This window comes from Perna viridis, chromosome 6, assembly GCF_037379345.1.
Source record: "Perna viridis isolate PV_CMFRI_1.1 ecotype Kerala chromosome 6, ASM3737934v1, whole genome shotgun sequence".
NCBI classification, from domain to species: Eukaryota; Metazoa; Mollusca; class Bivalvia; order Mytilida; family Mytilidae; genus Perna; species Perna viridis.
The window spans coordinates 17052935-17075633 of NC_142450.1; the positions used below are offsets into that span (position 1 = coordinate 17052935).

A 22699-nucleotide genomic window follows, 5' to 3' on the forward strand; every position below is an offset into this window, starting at 1 on the left:
AAATTCTGTTCAGTAGTTTTGAGTGGACTTGCGATGACACTTGCTTCACTAGTGTACTTAGGAAACTACTTTCAAAGGGACATATCGTATAGTGAGTAATTTTCGCGGGGCGCTAATTTTGGCACATTTTTGCGGTCTGTCTTAAATCCCAAAAAATAAATTCCGCGAAATATTTACTCTGAAGTTAGGTACACCACTAAGCAATCGCCAACAATAGAATCGTTAAAACTTTGGTATACTTTTTGCCTAAAAATGGCCAAATTTTGCACCCGCTAAAATAAACCGCTATAAATATAATATAAAATATAATATTTTTCAATATAAAAGTAAATATAAATAATAAAATATGAGGGATAAAAATTTTCTGGTAATGTACGTAATGACACATTGCGTCCTTACTACATACCGAATTTCTGTTCAGTAGTTTGAGAGGAATTGCGAAGAAGAAAGAGGACTGACGGACGAACACGTCAAAACCAATTTGTTCACATATATCTTTTAATAGGGAATAAAAAACACATTTTTTATATTTTTGAATGGAATATCAAATCTAAAGAATTACAAGGAAATGTGAAATAATTTAGAGTACATATATATTATTCTTAAATTTCATGAAAAAAAAAATGAATTTTTTAAACCACGGAGTTTAATACCGCAATAATTCACATCACATAAATGTGAAGAATTTATCGCAATTAAGCCAGACGAACGGGTAATGACTCCATATGTTTTTACTGATGATGCAGCCCGCATTTTTTTTTTATAATATGTACAGAAGCCAAGCATGATCAAGCGAATTTAGTAAAACATTGAAGCGCTATTTCTAGCTATTACATTTAAAATTCAAATAATCACTAATCGTAAGTTTTGGTAAGAATCAAGCAAAATGGGAGAATCAGAACCCACCGATCTAGCTGACAATGTAATTTTTCTCTGTTTGAAAATACCATTAGTTGAACTCCGCTCAGAACATCCTTTCAAGTATGGGTTTTGAGTCCGCCTTCGCTCCCCCAAACCCCTGACATCACTCATTTATATTTAGCGGGTATCGTCCAGCCAATTCCGATTGGTTGCTTCTCCGGGTGCGGAGCACCAAAGAAAATTGATTTAACATAAAATGTCTGTGGAAAAGTAAACAATAATACGGTAACGGACGATCCGATATAGTAACTGATAGTTGTAAGATGTCACAAATGATTCAATATGAGCAAAAATGAGAACTGTAGATTCTGTTTAGAGTCATAACCGAAAAAAAAATGACGTCATGTGTAGCGATTGTATAAGTTATATCGAAGAGTTTCTATTACGAGTGATTTGATTGGATTTTTGATCCGGTATAAATTAATGTAACTCACTAAATGGTGCTGAACGATACCCGCTAAATATGAATGAGTGATGTCAGGGGTTTGAGGGAGCGAGGGTGGACTCAAAACCCTGACTTGGGAGGATGCGCTCAGAAATACTTTAATAGAATATGAGAAAAATGAGGTTTTGACATAGAGTTATCTGCCTTTGACATATGTCATTTTCAGTGCATCTCAATGATATCATAACTCAACTTCCCATCTTGTCTTTTCGTCATAATTCTGATATGGCGCAAATAGTCAAATTACACTTTCAGAATGGTGTTTTTGATGCCATGTTTCACTCACTGTCCGATTCTTACAGAGACTGGCACTTTACCTGCGTCACCAACGGTCTTGTATAGCCGCTCGACTACGTCCACCCGTCCGTATGAAACAGTGAAACAGAGAAGTATTAAAACTATATTACTCTTGAAATTTTGCACAGTCATAGTACGCATTAAAAATGTGCATTTCTAATTATGACTCGAGAAGTTTGATAATTTTTCCCTACGTTTTTCGCACGTTAAATGCAAAAATACCTACATGCTGTACAGGTGTTTCAAGGGGTAATTATTCTCTCATCAGCAGATAGCATAAGGATTAAAAATAAAAATAAAAAAAATAATCGTATACAAGAAGTACTCCCACCAAAATTATCGAAATAGGAATTCAGCCAAATTTCCACCATAAGGAATACAATTAAGGAATGAAGCCTTAGCGTAAATAGGCAATAAGTTTTGAAATTTGTAATGCTGCAAATTTTGATAAAAGCAATATGATATAGTGATTAGTCCCAAGTCAGACAAATCTGACTATTGCATGGGTTGATGAATACCCAGTGGCGGGTCCAGTTTTAGGTAAAGGGAGGGGGACCTGAGCTGAAAAAATCTGGACAGGATCACCGGTAAGGATCACGAAGTGAGTGTTTTTCATGATTTAACACGCACAATTTTTTTTCTAAGGAGGGGCGTCCCCCTGGCCGAGTGGCCTAGGGCGCTGGACTTAGTGCAGGCGGTGTTGCCATAGATGTCACAGCAGTACGAGTTCGAGTCCCGCGGAGGGAACGACCAAAAATTTGCATCCCAGTTTGACTTTTGTAGTATAAATATAGATCAAAGAGATCTATGGACCACGAAAGTTCAATGATATTATATAACCGCAAACGTTTAGCGACTTCCGGTTTGCTGACAATTGCGAACGTCACTGAAGCATTACTAGCAACGTCATTGTCGTAGTCCTCGCAGATTGCAGAGAACAGACGTATAATTTCACGGAGGGATTTCAATTGTGATTACACGTCTATATACAGTCGTATTATACAGTCGTCATCTTATGCTGGAGTCATTGGTAAGTATTCTACGGTAAAGCACCAACCATTATGTTAGCGAAATATTGGGACTGGATCTTTTTGAGAAAGAAAAGAAATGTTCCGAATTTTGGAGAAAAAGAATTTACTCGTCCATTGAAAAAAAATATAAAGAAATATGATTCTATATTTTCCACCATTACATCAAGGCGGGTTTTTAATAATCATATTGATTTCGGATTCTGCTGGGTAGTATTAGTAAAAATTGTGCGCTTACGCGAAAAAAATCTTATCCGACATCAGATCACAGCCCCCGTCTCTCAGGATTAAAATGGTCAGGGCATCAGAAGAATTTAAGGAAAAGTGGAATACTATGTGTATTATTTTTGTGCATTAGTTTTACCGACCTTTGCAAGACAAACAGTGATGCACCTTGGTTATATCCTTTATCCTAAACAGCAGAACAATAAATTTTAAAATGAACTTCAATCGTAATGTGCTTAAATGTTATTTAAAAATGAATAATTGTAACTTTGAAAAGTTTAAGAAAAGTCTTTATTTTAATCCTTTAGATAAGCATTCGATGTTTTAGCTATGGAATCAACAGGAGATACCAAAGTCATGACTCCAGATAAGGTCCAGACTGTGGACTTGGCCAAGGAGGTGAGTGGCATTGATAATTACTTAGATAGGGTCAATCTCATGGGATTCCTGACATTATACGAAGACTCTATACCATGGAATCAAGCTTACATGGTATTCAACTAGGCTAAAACCTTATAGTTTTTTTAATATGTTAATTGGTATCTGTTTTTATTAACTTCGATTACATCTTTTTGTTTCTTTGGATCTCTCCTTTGATTTCATTCATTTTTAAATCATTTGTGACAATACCAAATTTCCATGGTTACAGATTACATCTCCACGTGATGACGGAGAGCATAATTTCGAAATACAGAGAATAAGTTTTGATGTATTGACAAAAAGAATATATAGAGTGTCAGTGGAGGACAAAGAACGAATGCAAGAAAATTTGAAAGATAACGAAGAAGGAATCCGAGCGCAACTGGGTAAGTTTCGTATTTCATTTTTATCTGTGAAAGACAAAAAAGCGCAAAACAACAAATCCAGAACGTTAACAAAACTTAAAAGACTAGTAAAACCCATGCAAAAATAGGAATGAAACAAACCAAAAACAAAACAAAAAGAGAAAAAAAAATGTTTTTAAAGCTCGTATCAAACATATTAAAACGGACAACAGATTTATTAACAATCTAGTTATGTTAACAAAATAAACAAACAAAATTAAAATTGAAGAAGGAATAACTTTTTACCTTTGATTTTAAGATGATATAAAGAAAATGAAAGAGAAAATTGATAAGGCGATTTTTGATATAAGATCCAAAAGAAATGGGGATGCAGTACCTATGGTATGTATACTATTGATAAGAATCGTGGGATTAAGGGAGATAATTCTGTAAATAATACTGAAGTACAATAGAAACTGTTAGTTTTTTCAATGTGGATTATCTCCAAAGAGCAGACAGATAGGATGAATTGTTTAACTTATACATTTCATCATAGAAACCAACTAAGGTAGGAGTTACGTAAATGAGCGCCCCTAGCGGATTACGGGAAAAGCGTTGTCGTTGCCGTTACTATGCGGGTTATTTCCCTTTGACCACTGACTAAAAATGTTGACGGCAATCGAAATTCTGGTGAATATTTCGTTCGTAAATTGTGTTATACTAAATAACACAACTTTCGCGGAAAAGAGAGACCAGATGTTCACGAGAAAGAAAAAAATGAATGCACACGAAAGTATTACGACAATTTAAAATGGAGACAGGATAGAAGAGTAGTAGACATCTGGCAGATATGCTGCAAAGGTGTAAAAACTGTATATAATTCTCCAGTTGTTTTTTTTTTTTGCATAATTGCAAATATGAGCGAAGATATGGTCTTTTTGGGCATTCTTTATGAAAAAAAAGAGAAATTTGGAAATTTCCTCCAATTAAAAATAAATGACCAGTCTTGTTTCGACGAATGAAATATATATAAAACAAGTTAGGCGAACAATAATTTAAAATCATTTGTATGGGAAGAGTGAGTTCGCGTATATTATTACATTTTTGTGAACATACCACAAATGAGCGTAAAAACCAAAAGAAAAACAAAAAACAAAGAGAAAAAGAAATAGATAAAAGGATTGAAAGCTGGGCTGATGTGTCTTGCCAAAGACCCAAAGAAAGGAAATATCCATGGATAAGTACGGTTAACAACATGTTGTAGGATTAAACAGCTATTTTCTGTCGTTCTTGCATGTATGAACGGATCTCGGAGCTCCCAAACTCATTCGGCCGTTCATGTAATGTTTGGGATTGGAGAGATTCATTCATACATGCTTGAACGACCGAAAATAGCTGTTTAATCCGTATAATTCTCTCCCGACATTTGGGAATTTTTTTTTTAAATGTGTTGAACCGGTAAATGTTTTTTTAATTCTGGAACAATTTAATTTTGGGGCGAATTTACTTGTAGTTAGATTTTAAGCATTTGTATATTTTTCCCTCAGCAGAAAATTACTCTCTGTAAACAAACTGTACCGGTAAAATTAATGTGGATGTAATAAACTATTCTTATGGCTATATTATGCCGTTTAGGTCATTGCCTCACTCTTACGACCTACACGGTCGCCATATTGCTTTCAAGTTGACTAGCGTTCATGCTTGTATGAACGATCTGGCGAAGTTAATGCAAGTATGAACTTTCTGGCAAATACGTTCTCAACCAATCAAAAACGGCTATTAGCATGAATAATCTTGTGATTAGAATTATACACTGATATATATATATAAATTTATTATGTATATTTACTGCGCTTCATAAGAATAAATAGGAGACAGAAAACCACACGATATATGAGACCAGAGTGGATTCACAGATATTGAAAAGTGGGTTACAGAGGGGTTACATGATAATATTTTCTTACTCTTGACAAAACACTGCGTGAAATTTTTTATCCGACTTTTGATCCACCACTGGCACAAGATGGGATGTATGACATTTTACAGAACGTGCATGATTCTTACAAAGACTGCTGCTTAAGTTTTCCCAATCTTAGTTGCCCCAATCTTGCTTTCTCGGAAATCCAGCGAGGAGGGACAGATTGCAACATCACCACTTATCGTTAGTGTAAATAGTATTTATTCAGAAATATCACACGATAAGTACAGATGAATATATAAATAACTGAATGGGATTGGAACACATGCAAGTGTCCAACACTTTTACAAATTCCTCTCCCTTTTAAATTACCTCTCATGGCATCTGCTATAAATGCTTATAAAATGGAGTCATAACATTTAGCATATGATACAAAAAATATTTCTGAATATTTACAATATACATTTGGTTCTCTGTACAAACTTTGTAATCTAGACTGAAGAAAAAAAAACTTCGATGTATACATTAATGGAGAACGTACTGACTGACACACATTAAAATTATACACATATACGTGCCAAGTCTTTTGTCCACTTTTTCTACCCTTCATAATTTCCTTTTCCATGAATGTATTTTACAGATCAGAGATGCTGAACTGAGTGAACAAGTTAGAAATAGTGCATTAGCTCTGCCCGAAGAAATTATCACGAAGAAAGGTGATTGTAATTATAAATCTTGTGTAATACATTTTGTACAATCATGTATATTTCATCTGCATGATTGATAGTGTAGCTTTGTGAAAGAGCTTTTAAACATTTTAAAGAATCTGTTTTTGAATGCAAAAATAAATTAATTCATAATTAGTATTGCATTTTTTTTTATTTACTGTACACGTTTCCATGAGTAATCTTTCATCAGCATCATTAGAATCATGTAAGATCTAAATTAAATCAAAAATTTTAATTGTATACAAAAAGTACTCAAAAAACTGGATCGTTGAAATAAAACTTCAAAACTTGATCAGTATTCAGTGGAACCGCCTCTGGAACCCGCCCCTGATCACTGTCTGGTAGTTTTTACTAGTTAGTATCCGCATATTGTTTAATTTCCTTTTTGAATACAATTAGATACAATTCTTTACTTTATCAGCATTTTTTTCATTTGCAGATGATTCAAGAAATACACAGATCTGTGATGAAAATGCAAATGAAATCTTTCTCCCGACAAACATGTTAAATGTACGTAACTGCTGCTAGTTTATACTACAATCCGTCCGAATTAAGTGTAGACTTTGATGATTTTTTTTTATATAATTACGAGTTACTTTGAATATATATATATTAAGCTAACAAATACGGGTTCTTAAATTAAGCACCATTTTCTATTTATCTGCACCATGAAAACCAATATTTCCATTGTGTCACAGTTTTCCTTTCCTCTTTCGTTTACCCTGGACTTGACTTTTTATGAGCAACTGGGTTTATGTGTTTAGAAAAGCAGATGAAACTTACCCTACAGGTGCTCCTGATCCATGATCCTAGTTTTTTTTGGTGGAATCCGAGTTGCTCAGTTACTTTTGTTGCTTTGTACGTATTGTTTTTGGTTATTTTATATTCTTCAATGTGTGTATCTGGTTTTTTTCTGTCTGGTCTTTGTCCCATGATTATATTCTTTTGATTTCCGCAAAAATCGTGGTACCCTTGATTATTCTTCCTATCAAAAACAAAGACGACACGAGAAAGATGAAGCGAAGTAATATCGATCTTGGGTAAAAAAAGAAAACTGGTAACAGATCGCTCTTAAAACAATAGGAAACCTACTCCAGCAGTGCTAGAAGATGTCTGGCAAGCTGTTTTCTGACTCGGTGTTGGGGTATGGGGGAATGGAATTCCAACCGTTTCCACTGTAGGAGTATAGGAAACCAAACAAAATTGTATACTAAAGAGAATATATCGTGCACTACAAAAAAAATAATGTATGCTGCATGATGAAGTTTAAACTCAACCAGTTTGATTTTATTTTTCTGGTTTCGTACTTTGTGATTTAAGTGAAGCAACCTTAGTTAACACTGTCTTGGTACCATGTGTATGCCTACTTTGGAGTACATCAGTTTATTAAGAATTTAATGGACACAAATACAAGTACTTGCACTTCGATAGTAGTATATAAACAAAGCTAAACAAACAGACATACCTATATATGGGTTTATTTTACAGGGTCTAAGCAAAAAGGAGAAAAAAGAAATCGAGAAACTTGAGAAAGCAAACAAACAAGAACAAATGAAATTACAACAATTACAGGAAAAGAATGCTAAGAAATACCAAAAACTTACAGAAAGTCAGAAAATTGCCGAGGAGAAAGAAATGTCGATCAGCTTGCAATACAATATACTGCAAGAAATTCGATTAGCAAGGAAGGAGCAAAATCGAACAGAAAAGTTACTGAAGAAGGAGAGGAAAGAGATCGAGAGAAAAGAGAAAAGTATGTATGTTTATTACGGAAATCCCTTAGTATAAGATTTATGCATATTTATCATAATGTCATCCTAAACAAAATTGACATATCAAGAATGGCTATGATTTAAACGGATTACAGAGTAAGCACAACTCCTCGTAATAAACAGGCTAGTAGATTTAGTTGGGGGATCGAGTAATTCCGAAAAGGTGGAGGAGCGCTTGCTAGCGTAAGAGGGGTCTGCTCTGAACAATGATTTTCAATGGATAATCGTAAGAGATTTTGAGCATAAGGGAAGCGAGACCCTACTAAATCCGCATACAATGAAGGTTGGCATTGGGCTGACATTTTCATCCCGGTGGGGTTGTTGTCTCTTATACACCATACTTATTCTCGTTATATTGGTACACCATATGTGTAGACAATGGTCAGTAACTCAATACAATACTTTCATCAGCACAAATTCAAACAGTGCATGGTTATGTCTTATTACAACTAATAAAAATATAACAGTAACATGAGACAGATAACTGTACCATTTAAACAGCATATTTTGTTAAGTTACATGACTAGGCTATTGAAGACTTATATCTCTAGTTTTAAAACAATTCAATAAAAATGTGGAGGACATTCTCAAAATGGTTGTTAATTTGCTATTTTTTAAAGAACATGTATTTAACATAAAGAGCAAAATTCCAATTTTAGTAATAAGTCCTTAGTATTTTTAATCCAAGAATAGTTGTTTTTGGTTGCATTGTAAATATAATGTAGTAATGTATTCTCAGAGAAATATATATGATCTGGAAAATTCATCACTGAGGTGTGGGTCAAAGTTTTAAGGGGATGTTGGTCAAGTTCTGCAAGACACGCATCATTGGGTGCCTTAATTACAGTTTACCCCAAAATTTCTTAAATGCATTTCAAGTAGGTCTTCATCTTTTTGACAAAACACTCCCCATACTTCACTACAATTCAAAGGGAATGGTGATACAAGTATTAAGCAATCAAAGAGTTTTTTCCAGTGATTTGCATGGATTGTTTGAAGTGATAGTTTTCCGTTATTTTGAAGAAGGCTTTTTGAGCTTTATCCATTCAAGTGTTTATTGCTCAATAGAATTTGTCATTACATCTAAGTACTAGTCCTAAGTAGCAATATTGTTTTACTGTTTCAGTTAGGAAATTATCATATTTAAATTTGTTTAAGAATGTAATTCCGTTTGAGTTAAAAACTATAACTTCATACGAAGGAAGGAAATTATTGTAATACACGTATGGTTGCAAGGGTTGATAATCCGACTAAAGATATATACGTGAAATTTTTGGTACTTTTCTATTTAGAGGTACAATATATCAGTCTTTTCTCCATCTTGCCTGACAGATAACCCTGATTAGAGACTTGAAAACGGAACTGACTTAATTTTTTTCGAATAATTTTCACTTTTCTATTCTCGTTTATTTAAAAAATCTAAATCAGAAATTTTATTTTGATATTATATTAATTTTAGGAGATAGAAAGAATCTAAAAAAGAACAAGAAAATGACGCAGTCAATGTCATCACGTGACCGAACTAACGAAGCAGAGGCGTCACACAACCAAACGGAGCCGCCAAAGTCCTCGCATGAAATGCTTTCTGAGTCCGCACATCAACAAATTGCAAATGGAAAGAAAAGAAACTTCAGTGATAGGATGAGAGGACTTTTCAGCTTCTCTTGCATGGGGAAGAGAAGATCAAGCGAACCGTGATCAGAACATTATAAATAATGATAAAATATTACCAAAAAAAAAAAAAAAAAAAAAAAAAACAAAAAAAAAAAAAAAAAAAAAAAAACCGAATGACGGAATAAAAAGAAAACAAAAAAACTTTAAAAACCTAAAATGATGAAAAACTATTAAAAAAATAAATAATTATAAAAATATAAAAAAAATTAATAAAATAAAGAGGTAAAATAAAATAAAAATAATATAAAAACTTTTGAAATAATAAAAAATATCGAAATAAAAAAAAAAGACAAAAAAAAAAGAATAAAAATAAATAAAAATACAAAAAAACTCATATATATATAAAAAAATACAAAAAAATAAAACTAAAAATTTTCTCTCCAGTTTATATACAGATATTTCACAACACATTACATATAGACTTAATATCTTTATTGAGTTTTAAATTCATTTTATGTATGGTTTATAGAAGGTGTACATGTATATGTATATATATCATTAATTTATGTAAATAGGCTGTCGTTTTATTATTTATATTTCATCAAATATGTAATTTAGTTTTATTTTCACCTTCACATCTTCACCTCAGATCCCATCATATGTTATTGTTTCTTGTTTCACACAATGTAAACAAAGAATGTACGTGTGTGTGTGTGTGTGTGTGTGTGTGTGTGTATATATATATCTAATATTTTACCTATCTGCATTTATGTCTATGGATTTATTGTTGTTGTAAAATGTTAGTTATTATTGCATTTTGATTTGTGTTTTTATGTTTGTTGTACATATTAAACTGTTATTTTTGTATATCAAACTTATTTTTTCTGCATGAGCTGATTGTGAAATAGTATAACATAAGCTAGAAAACAGAAGCACAATACTTTTTTCGACTTAATATGTAAATGAAGTCAATAACCTCTACATACGAACGAAGTGAGACATGTCAACGAAAACATGAAAAAACAAAAGATTTTCCCCCTTAAATTAAAAAAAAAGGATGGTGGATTAAAATTAATTGTTCGCCACATAATGCACTAAGTGTCAGTGCGAACTAAATTTTCCCTTTTCGTAAAATGATTTGACAATGGTACAATGTTTTGTTTTAAGAATAGCAATATCATCGTGAAACAAGTACCCAGTGACAAAATTTGAGGTTCCGCATGAAGCATAATCAGGGTAACTCTATTAAGCATGTCCTTATGTCACCACAAAGTTAAATTGGTTTTATTAAAAAAGAAATCATACTTTTTATACGACCATTTATGGTATGCGGCTTTCCGTCGGTTGTCAACACTTCGTACAATAATTCCAAAACGCTTGAAGCCATTTAAATGGTACTTAGGTCAATTGTTCATATATTATTGGAAGAAAGTTCCTTTTGAATTTACATTAATGTTTGAGATATAGGACTTTTTGCATCCATTTTCGCAGTCTAACTGAAAGTGTAATGAAGGGAACCAAGATTATAGCGGAAATCAAAAGAATGTGACAAAGACCAGACAGGGAACACAGACACACACAAAAAATAATATACAATAACCAAAATAATACGTACAAAGCAATTTGCCATTACTATATCAATTATGATCTATAAACTATAAAAGTATTGAAAAGGTTGTGCAGCTCCAAGTATAAATGGCTTTGTATGTCTAGCAAATATCTTCCCAAATTGAACAATACATTGTATATGGGCTTATACTGTATAGTATATCAGCAAAAGGGCGTACCATGCTCTCATCGCGCAGCTCTTTGTTATACTATAACATAGGACATACCTGAACTAGGCCGGTTTACTATATGGAAATCGGCGGCAAATTCTGTCAGAAAAAGGACTATTTACCTATCTATGCACAAACCTCGAGACTTTTTTTGATTTTGTAATGTTCTATTGTATGCTGTTCATGATCTCTGCTTTGTTTTCTTGACTAAAATTTCGTTCGGTCTAGCTATGCTGTTAATTTTGTTTTCGTTTTTTTCACTTAATTTTGCTCGTTTTATGCTGACGTATTATTCATTTGTGTCTATGTTTTTGGCATAGTTTCGTCCGTTTTATGCTGTTTGTGATTTTTGTTTTTGTTTCTTGACTTAGTTCGTTCGTCTTATGATATCAGTTATTCCTGTTTTCGTTTTTATGACTTACTTTTGTTTTTTTGACATTGAATATTCAATTCCGTTTCAACCGGAAGTTATAGTTTTGGTAACAGATAATGCAATACGTAAATAAAAAGACCAATTTTGTAGCAATTGCGATTTCCTTCAACCTTCTAAACAATGTTACCGCATATCATTAATTCAACTGCAGTGCATCGAATAAAAACGAACTATATTCTTTCCTTTAACATGTATTTTACACTTCCTGAAAATAACTTCAAAATAAATCGACAAGTCTTAAAGCCTTCTGTTTCGTAAAAGCCGGCCCTACAAGTATAAAGGAGAACTCATAAATAAAAATTAAACAAACCAACAAGAAATATATACAAAAGAGATTCATAAACTGTATCTTTTATTTCAATTCTTTAAAATCAGGCACACACCTTTTTCTTCTCGGGGGACTTGGATTTTATGTTGAGTAAGATAAAAAAAAAAGTTGGAGCAAGCGCAAAAAATAATTCAGTTTTTCAGCAGCAGTCGAAGTAATTTTTTTTATTTGAAAATTTACATACTAGAGTAGTAGGGGAAACATTGAATCATATTTTTTTTTCTGTACATGGGTGAGTAAAAAAAATGAAATTATTCCAATTTTAGATAATTTTATTTTTTTCTCAAAATAATCCCAGCCCCCCCCCCTTCAGTATAAAAAAGATGGATACCTTAACTGCCTCAGTTTTGCCTTCTAATAGCCAGTTGATCATTTGTGGTTTAACATTCTATATGAAAGAAATTGTATGCATATTTGATCTAGCGAATAGACCCGATCTTTAATATGATAGCTCTTAGAATCAACAGCCCGCAGACAGGCATGTCCCTGAACTAGGACATATTGTTTTGACCCCGTACCAAGCGATAGTCACTGTATCTCCTACTTGCCGCCATTAGTCTTAGGTAAGACCCAGTCGTGAATAGCACCCACAACCTTCCGCATTAGATGTGGGCTATTTTAAATGCGATTTAACCAAGTTGGTCCGTTTTTCGTAATTTGATTCAAATCATGTTTTGGATAATTGATAATTTTGGGGTTTCTCTGTTATCATTACTGAATACTCACATAAACGATACCAGATAGCTGTGGTAGTCATGGCAACTAACCCATGGCCATACTCATAAAGCGCTGCACACACTGCCTTTCCATAATATTAAGGATGTTATTGCGATCTGCGTCACACAGCTTGCTTATTCCGCTTAGAACTTCTTGCGATTGCTTCTTTGTTATTAATGACCTAAACATAAATTACAGAATAAATCAGCCAACTTGAGATGTTTAATATCGGTTTCTTCTTGTTCACAGCACGACGCTATTATCAATATTCTTCCAAATTTGGCATTTTTAGGTTTCGTGCCTTAAACTCCTTGAAATATTCAGAAAAAAAGTTATTGATAATACTGGTGTATTTAATGAAATATGTCACAGAAGAAAGTAAGTAGCTGATTTAAGATTTAAGAGGCCTCAGCACAAAAAAAAAATAATATACAGATTTGCATGGTGTATTCGCTGTGACTAAAATAGTTACAACTCGATAGTTGTCGTCTTCAAATTTATCATCCTCCCCAAGTCAGGGTTTTGAGTCCACTCTCGCTCCCACAAACCCCTGACATCACTCATTCATATTTAGCGGGTATCGTCCAGCCAATTCCGATTGGTTGCTTCTCCGGGTGAGAAGCACCAATGAAAATCGATTTAACATAAAATGTCCGTGGAAAGGTAAACGATAATACGAGGTAATGGACGATCCGATGTAGTAACTGAAAGTTGTATGATGTCACAAATGATGCAATATGAGCAAAAATGATAACTGTAGATTCTGTTTAGAGTCTTTACTGAAAAAAAATTACGTCATGTGTAGCCACTTTGTAAGTTATATCGAAAAGTTTCTATTACCAGTGATTTGATTGGATTTTGGACCCGGGTTAAATTTAAGTAACTCACTGGATGGCACTGGACGATATCCGCTAAATATGAATGAGTGATGTCAGGTTTGGAGAAGCGAGGGTGGACTCAAAACCCTGACTTGGGAGAATGCAAATTTATCAGATGATGCCATTTTGAAAAAAAAGTATTTCAATAAAAGTAAAACAGAAAATCAACAGTTGTTGTTATATTCACATCTTATTCCTAAGCTCAAACACACAGAGCAACACACTGTTATGCCAAGCAAGGAATGTTTTTTTTTACTATATTACAAAGTGTCAAGCACTTGTCAATTACCGCTCTCCATACCGACATTTTTTGTTAGATCTAGTTATACAGACATTCCATTTTTTCAAACTTTGATAAACGATTATATTTCCAAGCACCGCACTTCTTTTTACGGTGTGAAAAAAACATTCGTCACTAACCTCACCATAACAATGTCCCTTTCTGTTTAACATTAATTATAATGATTTACCGAGATATAACTTTCGTTTCTACCGATTTTGTTTCAAAATGGTGCGTCTGTATAAAGTCAAAATCGTCGACAACAGAAATGTTACTTACGATAGTTATTTGGTTAGAGGGAATTTATGCAATTCTTTTTGCAAAACAGACTGGGGAGCGTCTTCTGTTCTTCATTAACTTTAAGGAATTCAACTATATTCATTCATCTATACAATTTATTCCACTGAGTATCAGTCTTTATAAAAAAATCGGACAGTAGGCGATTCTTGCATATCAACAAAACGTATCAAACTCACTTTGATTTCTAATTCATTTATCAAAAGTTACACACAACATAATAAGCACTCGGTTGTTGTAGTTTTGAAATAAAAAAAAATAAAATCGGCACTTGTCAGGAGTAATCTTTCTTGAGTTAATTGATTTTAGTGGGAGATTGTTACATAACAGATTTCAGTGTCAGTCTCTATAAGAATCATGCAGTGGGTGAAACAGGATATGAAAAAAGAAACACAATTTTTAAAGTTTAATTTGACTATTAGCAACATCAGAACCAAATATTTTCCATATTAATTTGGGAAATTGAGTTATAACTACATAGAAATGCACTGTAAATGAAAAAAGGGCAGATAATTCAAAAACATCACATTTCTAACATTTTATTGAAAAATTACTGAGCAAATCTAGTGATGAAGAGATCAAACAATTGTCTTTTCAAATAGAGAAAGCATCCTTATATGAAATTATAATGTATAATCGGTGGGTTTTCCCCCATGCATATTCTGATGTTTCCCATTTCCAAATACTTGTACTTAAATACAGAAATGAACATCATCACGCAAAAATATCTGCATAGTAAATGTAGACCAAACAACATCGTTTGTTTGTTGGGAATCACTTTACCATAGGCAATGCCTGAACTTTATTTGGAGTGGTGCTTAAATCAAGTCTAGAAGTCGATTTCGACATGACTTATGGGAATAAAAACTTATTATATTCTTCAAAGAAATTATTGAAACTGCTCGTCAGTCGGCATAAAACATAGATTGAAAAAACTAACAAATAGCCAATTCGATAGAGATAAAATCAAAATGATTTCCTCAATTTACAAGAAAAGTATATTTAGGCACTATCAACCATATACAACAATACATAATCTAGCATATCAATTTTTTTTATTGAAACTTTAATAGCAAGGTTACTCCATTCCAAAATTCACTTTACCCTTCATTGCAAACAGAATATTGCACAATGAATAAATATTATGCCTATGTTGAGAAAGTGAACGGTTTCATAGCGTTTCATATCATTCAAGATAACTCGACAACTCAATATTGAACTTTCTTGTGCTAACATTTTACCCTTTAAATAAAAAAAAAGAAATTAAAATTTAAAACAAACGACGATGAAAACGTATAAGCCAGGACATTTCCAAATTCTCCCACCGTCAATAAGCAGTAATCCGGACGGTCGGCATAGCCGTCGCCGCGCCAATAATGTTTTTGTACTGCATGATCTGCACGAAGTAATAAAATCAACAACAAACAAACAAACAAACAAATAAACAAACAAACAACAATACATGTAATTAACACCCCCTTTTAGCAAGCAGTGCTGTCTGACTTGCCGTACCAATACAAATACGAATGCCACGCCTCTGTTTAAAGTAGTGGCAGCAAGGCATACCAACGGCCTCAATTCCCACCTTGAATTCAAGTAATCAATGAAAGAAAAGTAAATAAAGAGGAAACAAACGATAATGTCATGCAGGATTTTTCTTGTCACTATGATATTGATAATTTACCTTTTTGCAGCCGGGGCTGTTAATCCCATGTCCACCACAAAAAGAAGTACTACAGTCCAAAGAATGAAATAACAAGCTTTCATTATGTATTCACAATTATACAAAAATAAAAAGACTACACAACTGTACTAACAAACTTTCAGAATTAACTCTTAACAATATAGCTAGTGCAGCACTAAAATTATATTAACTTCGGCCTGAGGACAAATTATTAGCAGCTTCCCGTCACGTATGGCTATACTGTCAGTGCCAAATTCATTTGGGAAAAGCCAGAAATAAATCTTGTATATTTCAACAGAAATCGCGCATCTATGGAATGTTTTATTCATGAAACTCCCCGAAGGACCAGTCGCCAATGAAATGTTGGTTCAGTCATTAGTGGAGTTGTTTCAACAAGATTGGACATATGTTCGCTGTGATTTTCCAATACGTTAGAGGTTTATCATATTCATCTGGAAAGGTCAGGAATTGTATTCATTTTGAAGATCATAACATAATAAATGGCATGATTTTTTATTGCAAATACAGCGAAACCCGTCTAAACAAACCCCTCTTGAACTGTACAGTGTGTTCCGTTTAGACAGGTATTGGTTTTACCAAGATTAAAAAACATTTAAGCTGCTAACAAGGGACTTTAAATAGTGACTGATGCAGACTGGGTTTCGGTTTATATAGGGTCTATACTAGATTTAAAGAGGTTTCAGTGTACAATAAAGGGCATGACACTCAAGTCTAGTAACAATCACCATTTAAAACGGAATTTCACGGTTTAACATTTTGTTTATTTTCGTAATATCAGCTTACACTACTATCAAATTAATAAAAGTGGAACAGTTACTGATTATATAATATGAACAAAAATTAATTTTTGAATGTAAATTCAAAACTTTTTGTTGTTGCAAATTTATTTTTGCGTAAGATCAAATATAGATACTACATTTATCTTTAACTATGAATCTCTTGCTTTTCTTGTGTTTTTTTTATAATTACCCTCGCTTGATGTACGGCCGTCCGTACGTCCCGCGGATTTCGATGCCATGAATCTCTCCAGTTAACGATTACCAGCAAATAAGTGTGCGAGTTATCTCCCGTGAGATTACTTCATTATTTTTAAGAAGACCATGTTTTTAACTTGGAAAATTTTGAATGCAGGAATTCGAATCAGTCGCGATTCCAGGATTTTAGATTGTATACAGTGCATAGAATTTAATGCAAAGTGAGGCAAGAATTGCTTTGGGTAAAACTTGTAAAAATCAAGATTTCATCTGTAAAGAATTATTCTAATTTTAGGATTATACACTGGACCCACTCCCTATGAAGCCGAGTCTGTGGATTACCCAAAAACTTTGTCTAGTTATTTTTCTGCAGATAAAGACAGTATTACTATTCTCGCAATATCCTAAGATATGGATGCAAATCATAATTGTCTTCTAAACCTAATTGTTTGTGTATGATAGGGAAATTCGATTACTAGTATTAAATCATAAATGCATATCATATTAAAAAACAAATCGAAAAGATCATTTTTTTCATGTATATATAGAAAACGGTTTATTTGATGTTTAAGATACACATTTGAGTAATCCAGAAGATTTTTAGTCTTCTTGCACTAAGATTGCAAGTATATTTGGTATACATGTACTAAATAAAAGGTACATGTATTAATTTTGTAGTTTTAAAGCTGGGTAATTGAATTCATCAATCTACAAAAAGTGTTTGTCCGCTAAACTTTCACGTGCACAGAAAGATAATCGATAAATTCCTTTCATTTGAATATTTGTTATTTGACCAGCAGTCAAGGGGCTCTAGTGGTCACAAGATCAAAGGTCTGAAGGCAGTCATGGCCAGAGGCATCTCTTTAAGTGACCGTATGATAACGCCTCTATTAAATACTGTACCAAATCTGCATGTGGCGACTTTGTAGAAAACTGCTAAATAAGGTACTCGAATTTTCAATATTTGCCTCAAATGTATCCACTTCACTTCAAAGTCAACGCTTATTGCCAGGGGCAAAAAAAGGCCAATTAAAGGCGTTAATTATCGGGTTATAAGTTGCTGCAGAACAAACAAAACGTCTGCTTATGCATTTCACATATTGCTATCATCTGATTACGGAAATTTTAATGCTTTACATTATGCCGGACATTTTAAAGTCCTTTTTGTGAAGTTTCCTCTGAATTTTCTGCCAAAACGTGTAATACACATAAAGTTTCAACAAGTTTGGATGACTTGCATACAAAAAAAAAAAAAAATGCTGACTGCAAATATTGCCGCATTAATTATTTAGACTAATCTTTTAGTAATATAGAACCAGTTGATCGTCGTTCATTTTTATACCACGAATTGAAGTGCTTGTATTTGATAATGACACGACCGACTATTAATGGAAGCCCTACAGTAATCGGCTTTTCTGTATGCCCGTCCGTCACAAAATCGTGTCTTATCTATATATATATATATATATATATATATAGCTTTGAGTTCAAGGAAAGAACTTGGCATGAGTATCAACAAATACTATGTCGCATTTGTCACACACAAGAAAGAAAACAAAATAAGATATTGGGGGAAAAAAAAAACATTCGAAAATTTATGGTACCCCGGCCTGGTCCAAGTACACGTGGAAAAATAATAGTTTTGCAATGATGCGTTTTGCTTTTCTTCACTTCAGTCGATGTTTCTTCTATCTTTTACTGCATGATATAACACGAGGATACTTGTAAACTTATATTTTCTCGTAAAAAAAACCCCACTATAATGGCGAATCCAGGATCTGGGTGTCGGGGTTTTATATTTTGTGAAAATTCAGAAAAAAATGTGTAAGTTTTTGCATTTCGGTGAGTTATACAAGTACACTTAAAAATTCTATGAATAAACAATTCCAAAGTTAAACTGCTTTAGGGAGTAACCAATTTATTTCAGGGGAATAAGTTCAAATTTGAAATAACAAAAATATAAAAAGGACTGCTTGAATAAATAAATTCCTGAGTCAAAAGCCTTTGCAATGAAACAAAATAATAAACTGATGCGCAGTAAGCGTAAAATACGCTCGTCACCATGATGGACTAACAGTGAGACATTGAAAAAAAAACCTTACAAATATGAAAAAGTCTCATTAATCTGAAACTAAAGATCAAATATTTTATCCAACAAGTATACAGGCCGTTAGACCATCATATAACAAACAATTGTGTAATGTTTGAAGGGGTTCTCAAGTAACGATACGGAGTGCGAAAAAATCCCCTAAAATGAAGAAGTAAATAACTCGAAAAAGAAAAATAGGGTTTTCACCAAAAGCATACAGACCTTTAAACAACTGCACAAACGACTGTGTGTAGCTTGAAGTAAATCCAATTTGCCATATAAAAAATGTGGGATGACATATAAATATTTGACCTCCTTTTAAAAATAAATCATAACTTAGAAACTGATACTGGAACTTTCTTCGAAAAGTATAAAAACCATCAGTGTGAGACAAAAATAACAAACATTTGTGTAAATTTCAACTTCATTAATTAGGGGGTTTTCAAATTACGGTGTGACATGTTAACGCAGACGGACGGACATTCGTATGTCACAATAAGACCCGTCTTCGACGGGCACGCCTAAAAAAAGTTGCTCCTTGTCTTATTCGTGTATTCAACAGACAGTTTGTATTAAAGGCCTAACTAATCATTTGTAACGGCTAATAATCGCTCTAAATACCGTCATAACAGCCATATTCGGGACCGGCGTTCTCTTTTCTATTTCTCTTGAATCAATACCCACTGTTAGGATAACCACCATGTTTAGCACCAGACGTGCCAATGGGGAGGGACTTAGGCGGCAAGTTTTGCAGATATGATCTGCTGTGCATTGAAAACGCCAATTATCGACCACATTCTCACAAATTTTCACAGCACGTTTTACGTTTTACTCTTAATGCACAATAAAAGAAATCCAACAAATTTCAGATGAAATTGGATTGACGAAAACTGTAAAAAGTATTGGAACTGTCGTTACTCTGTTTCGCCATATGTCGCATCCAAGCATTGTATTATCGAGGACATATGTAAAAATGCTGAATACAGAAATTGCATTCAATACACACTGTTTATTTTCAAAACATACAAAAATGGGGCACAAGTTATAATAATTAAATTATTTCTATGTTTTATTAGTAAATTGTCTTTATATTAACAGCAATATTTTAAAATATAAGGAATAACTTCAACTAAAATTCAAAAGACAGATGGGCAGTCCTTTTAAAAAGTCTTATAAACGTTATTCAGTCAACAATCTAACTAAGGTCGGGTAAAATTAATTATTAAAATTTCAGACAAAATGTTCTAGTTTTAACAAATGAACATTCTAAAAATAATGACACACATCGAAGACACCTCTGAGACTATAGGTCATTAATTTTAGTTGTCTGCTATAATAACATTTCCTTTACCTTCCCGATTTTTCACCGAATATAAGGAAACAGTTACTTTTAACCTTGTTTTGAAAACCGTTATGTATTTTCGGCACCTAACGATAATTGGGCGGGAACTTCTTGTTCGCAGCACAGGTGCTAAGCCTATTTTTGTCAGGATTTGTAACTTCGGATTTATTTCACAATGGGCTTTATTTACATAGATCTTTTCAGAACAAATTGACAGCCACGTGGTAATCCGGTAAACATACAATAAAAATAAATTAAAATTCACTTATAAATTGACTTCTATAAAGATACCGTTATTCAAGAAATGTTACTTCATAATAATTCTGTAACATCGCATTTTAAGGATTTTCACCTATTTGATGTATCGCCTTTTCATTGTTGTCCCATTACGGCGGTTTCGCTTTAAATTGTAGCACACCTGTGTTGCGGTGACTTATATTTCAAAGGAAAACGCCTGAACTTTAATTTTACGCGATTTGTAATTACGGAATAGTGATAATTCCATCGAAGTAAGATTTCCACTCACCACAGCTAAATGCACTGGGCTTTAAAAATCTTTCTTTTTCTCTCACGGAAGAATTTCAATTTAAAGCGATCGAAGTCAACGCTTCCCAGGGATTATACCCACCTAGGCTTGCTATGGAAAATAGTTTAGGACAGTTTACAGGATTTAATGGAAAATGTAATTGCTTTAAAGGACTAAAAAGAAAATTATTATTCTAACCTTTCACGAATTGCTATTTCTTATAAAAATAAACAACCGATAAACCAACTAATCGATTTGCATAAAATATACAGAGTTATGCAACTTATGCAAATCAAACAAACGAAAAACAAAATCAAAACCCCCCCCCAAAAAAAAATAAAATAAAATAAATAAATAAAATAAAACACTAAAATAATAAAAAAATAAACAAAACAAAACACATCCACACTTTGCATCTTTGCAGTCGGTAAGAAAAAAGTGCAGATGCGCAGATGCTCTAAAAACAAGAATGAATTGGCAACATCATTTTTTTTCGAACATTCGCTATCATCTCAAGATCAGCACCTTATTAAATAATTGGTCGGTTAGCCAATCTCTTTAAAGTCCGAGGTGTGAATTAGACCATTAGACTTGCGTTCAATTGACCATAGTTAGAGAGCCCCAATTAGCCACAAGTCACGCCCTCTATAACACCAAACCATTTCTGCGTATCAAGAACATCCATTCCATTTCAAAAAGCGTAGAAGAAAGGGTATTTCACAAAAACTTACGTTTCTTTACCTTTCTGGACAATTTTTTTAATTCGCAACTTTACCAAAAATATTCGCCTGAAATGTACGACAACGAGGAAGACAGCAATTCTTACATAGATGTAGTTAGTGACGACGGAGTTCAAGCAAAAAAGGAGAAAAGGGAGAAAAAGGAAAATGGTGGAAGAAGAAGAAAATCTAGCTATGCCCTAAAAGGACTTAACCCTGAGGAAATTCAGGAACTTCGTGCGAAAATAAACAAACGTGAGCGAAAACGAATGCACGATCTTAACTCGGCGTTGGAAAGTTTACGAGAGGTTATGCCTTATGCAAAAGGACCATCAGTGAGAAAACTGTCTAAAATTGCTACCTTATCATTAGCGAGGAATTATATTCAAATGTTGAACAAGTCGGTTGACGAGATGAAACAACTGTTGGATGACATTTACAGGAACACTGCTGCAACCCAGAGACTTTACGGCAGACCGTTCCCTCCATATGGGCAAAGCTACCAACATCTCCATCAACAATTCGGGAACTTGTCTCCGAATATGCCTTCGCAACCACTACATTCGCCGTTTGGGCTATTATCATCGGGATCAAGTTGTTCTTTACCTTCATGTGCTTGCAAACGTTTCGGTGAAAACCACATGCACGATAGGCATTTCGCAAAAGAAGAACGGTCGTCTATAGGGTCTCGTGCCAATATGGTGGATAGCAATAGAAATGATAAAATAAACTTAAGGAGTTCACTAAACTTCCTAGGACATGATTCATTGCATTCAAGTTCAGATATAGTGTATATAGGAACTTCAAGACAATAATAATCCAAGATATTAGTTCTCTATTGCGGATGTGTTTTCTTTCATTTCAATGAACCTATAATTATGTTTTAGTGCTCAGTTCAAAATAATGAGATGGAATTTTATT

General features: G+C 33.4%; 2 protein-coding genes and 1 long non-coding RNA gene across 3 annotated transcripts; 2 read left to right on the forward strand and 1 right to left on the reverse strand.

Annotated features, from left to right (window-relative positions):
- The first annotated feature begins 2343 nt into the window (after positions 1-2343).
- LOC148613891 (uncharacterized) lies at positions 2344-9872 on the forward strand. Its single transcript, XM_088587549.1, has 8 exons — positions 2344-2693; positions 3225-3315; positions 3566-3722; positions 4000-4082; positions 6239-6314; positions 6766-6836; positions 7815-8079; positions 9558-9872. Exons 2-8 carry the CDS (start codon positions 3247-3249, stop codon positions 9794-9796), a joined length of 960 nt encoding a protein of 319 aa, XP_088443675.1. The 5' UTR covers positions 2344-2693; positions 3225-3246; the 3' UTR covers positions 9797-9872.
- Positions 9873-12079: 2207 nt separating this feature from the next.
- On the reverse strand, positions 12080-16356 carry LOC148613892 (uncharacterized). The gene is made up of 3 exons (XR_015923168.1): positions 16108-16356; positions 12978-13149; positions 12080-12190 (listed from the first exon to the last, which is right to left on the reverse strand). It is a non-coding gene; the product is annotated as an uncharacterized LOC148613892 (long non-coding RNA).
- A 5496-nt stretch (positions 16357-21852) lies between these two features.
- On the forward strand, positions 21853-22593 carry LOC148613893 (uncharacterized). The gene has a single exon (XM_088590393.1). The coding sequence runs from the start codon at positions 21853-21855 to the stop codon at positions 22591-22593; it is 741 nt and encodes a 246-aa protein (XP_088446519.1).
- Positions 22594-22699: the final 106 nt, after the last annotated feature.

Bases quoted from the DNA above. Each gene is read 5' to 3' on its own strand.
- LOC148613891 (XM_088587549.1), top strand. From the start codon at position 3,247: ATGGAATCAACAGGAGATACCAAAGTCATGACTCCAGATAAGGTCCAG. The intron at 6,837-7,814 runs GTACGTAACTGC...TTTATTTTACAG, and splicing joins TCCCGACAAACATGTTAAAT to GGTCTAAGCAAAAAGGAGAA. The intron at 8,080-9,557 runs GTATGTATGTTT...TATTAATTTTAG, and splicing joins GATCGAGAGAAAAGAGAAAA to GAGATAGAAAGAATCTAAAA.
- LOC148613893 (XM_088590393.1), top strand. From the start codon at position 21,853: ATGTACGACAACGAGGAAGACAGCAATTCTTACATAGATGTAGTTAGT.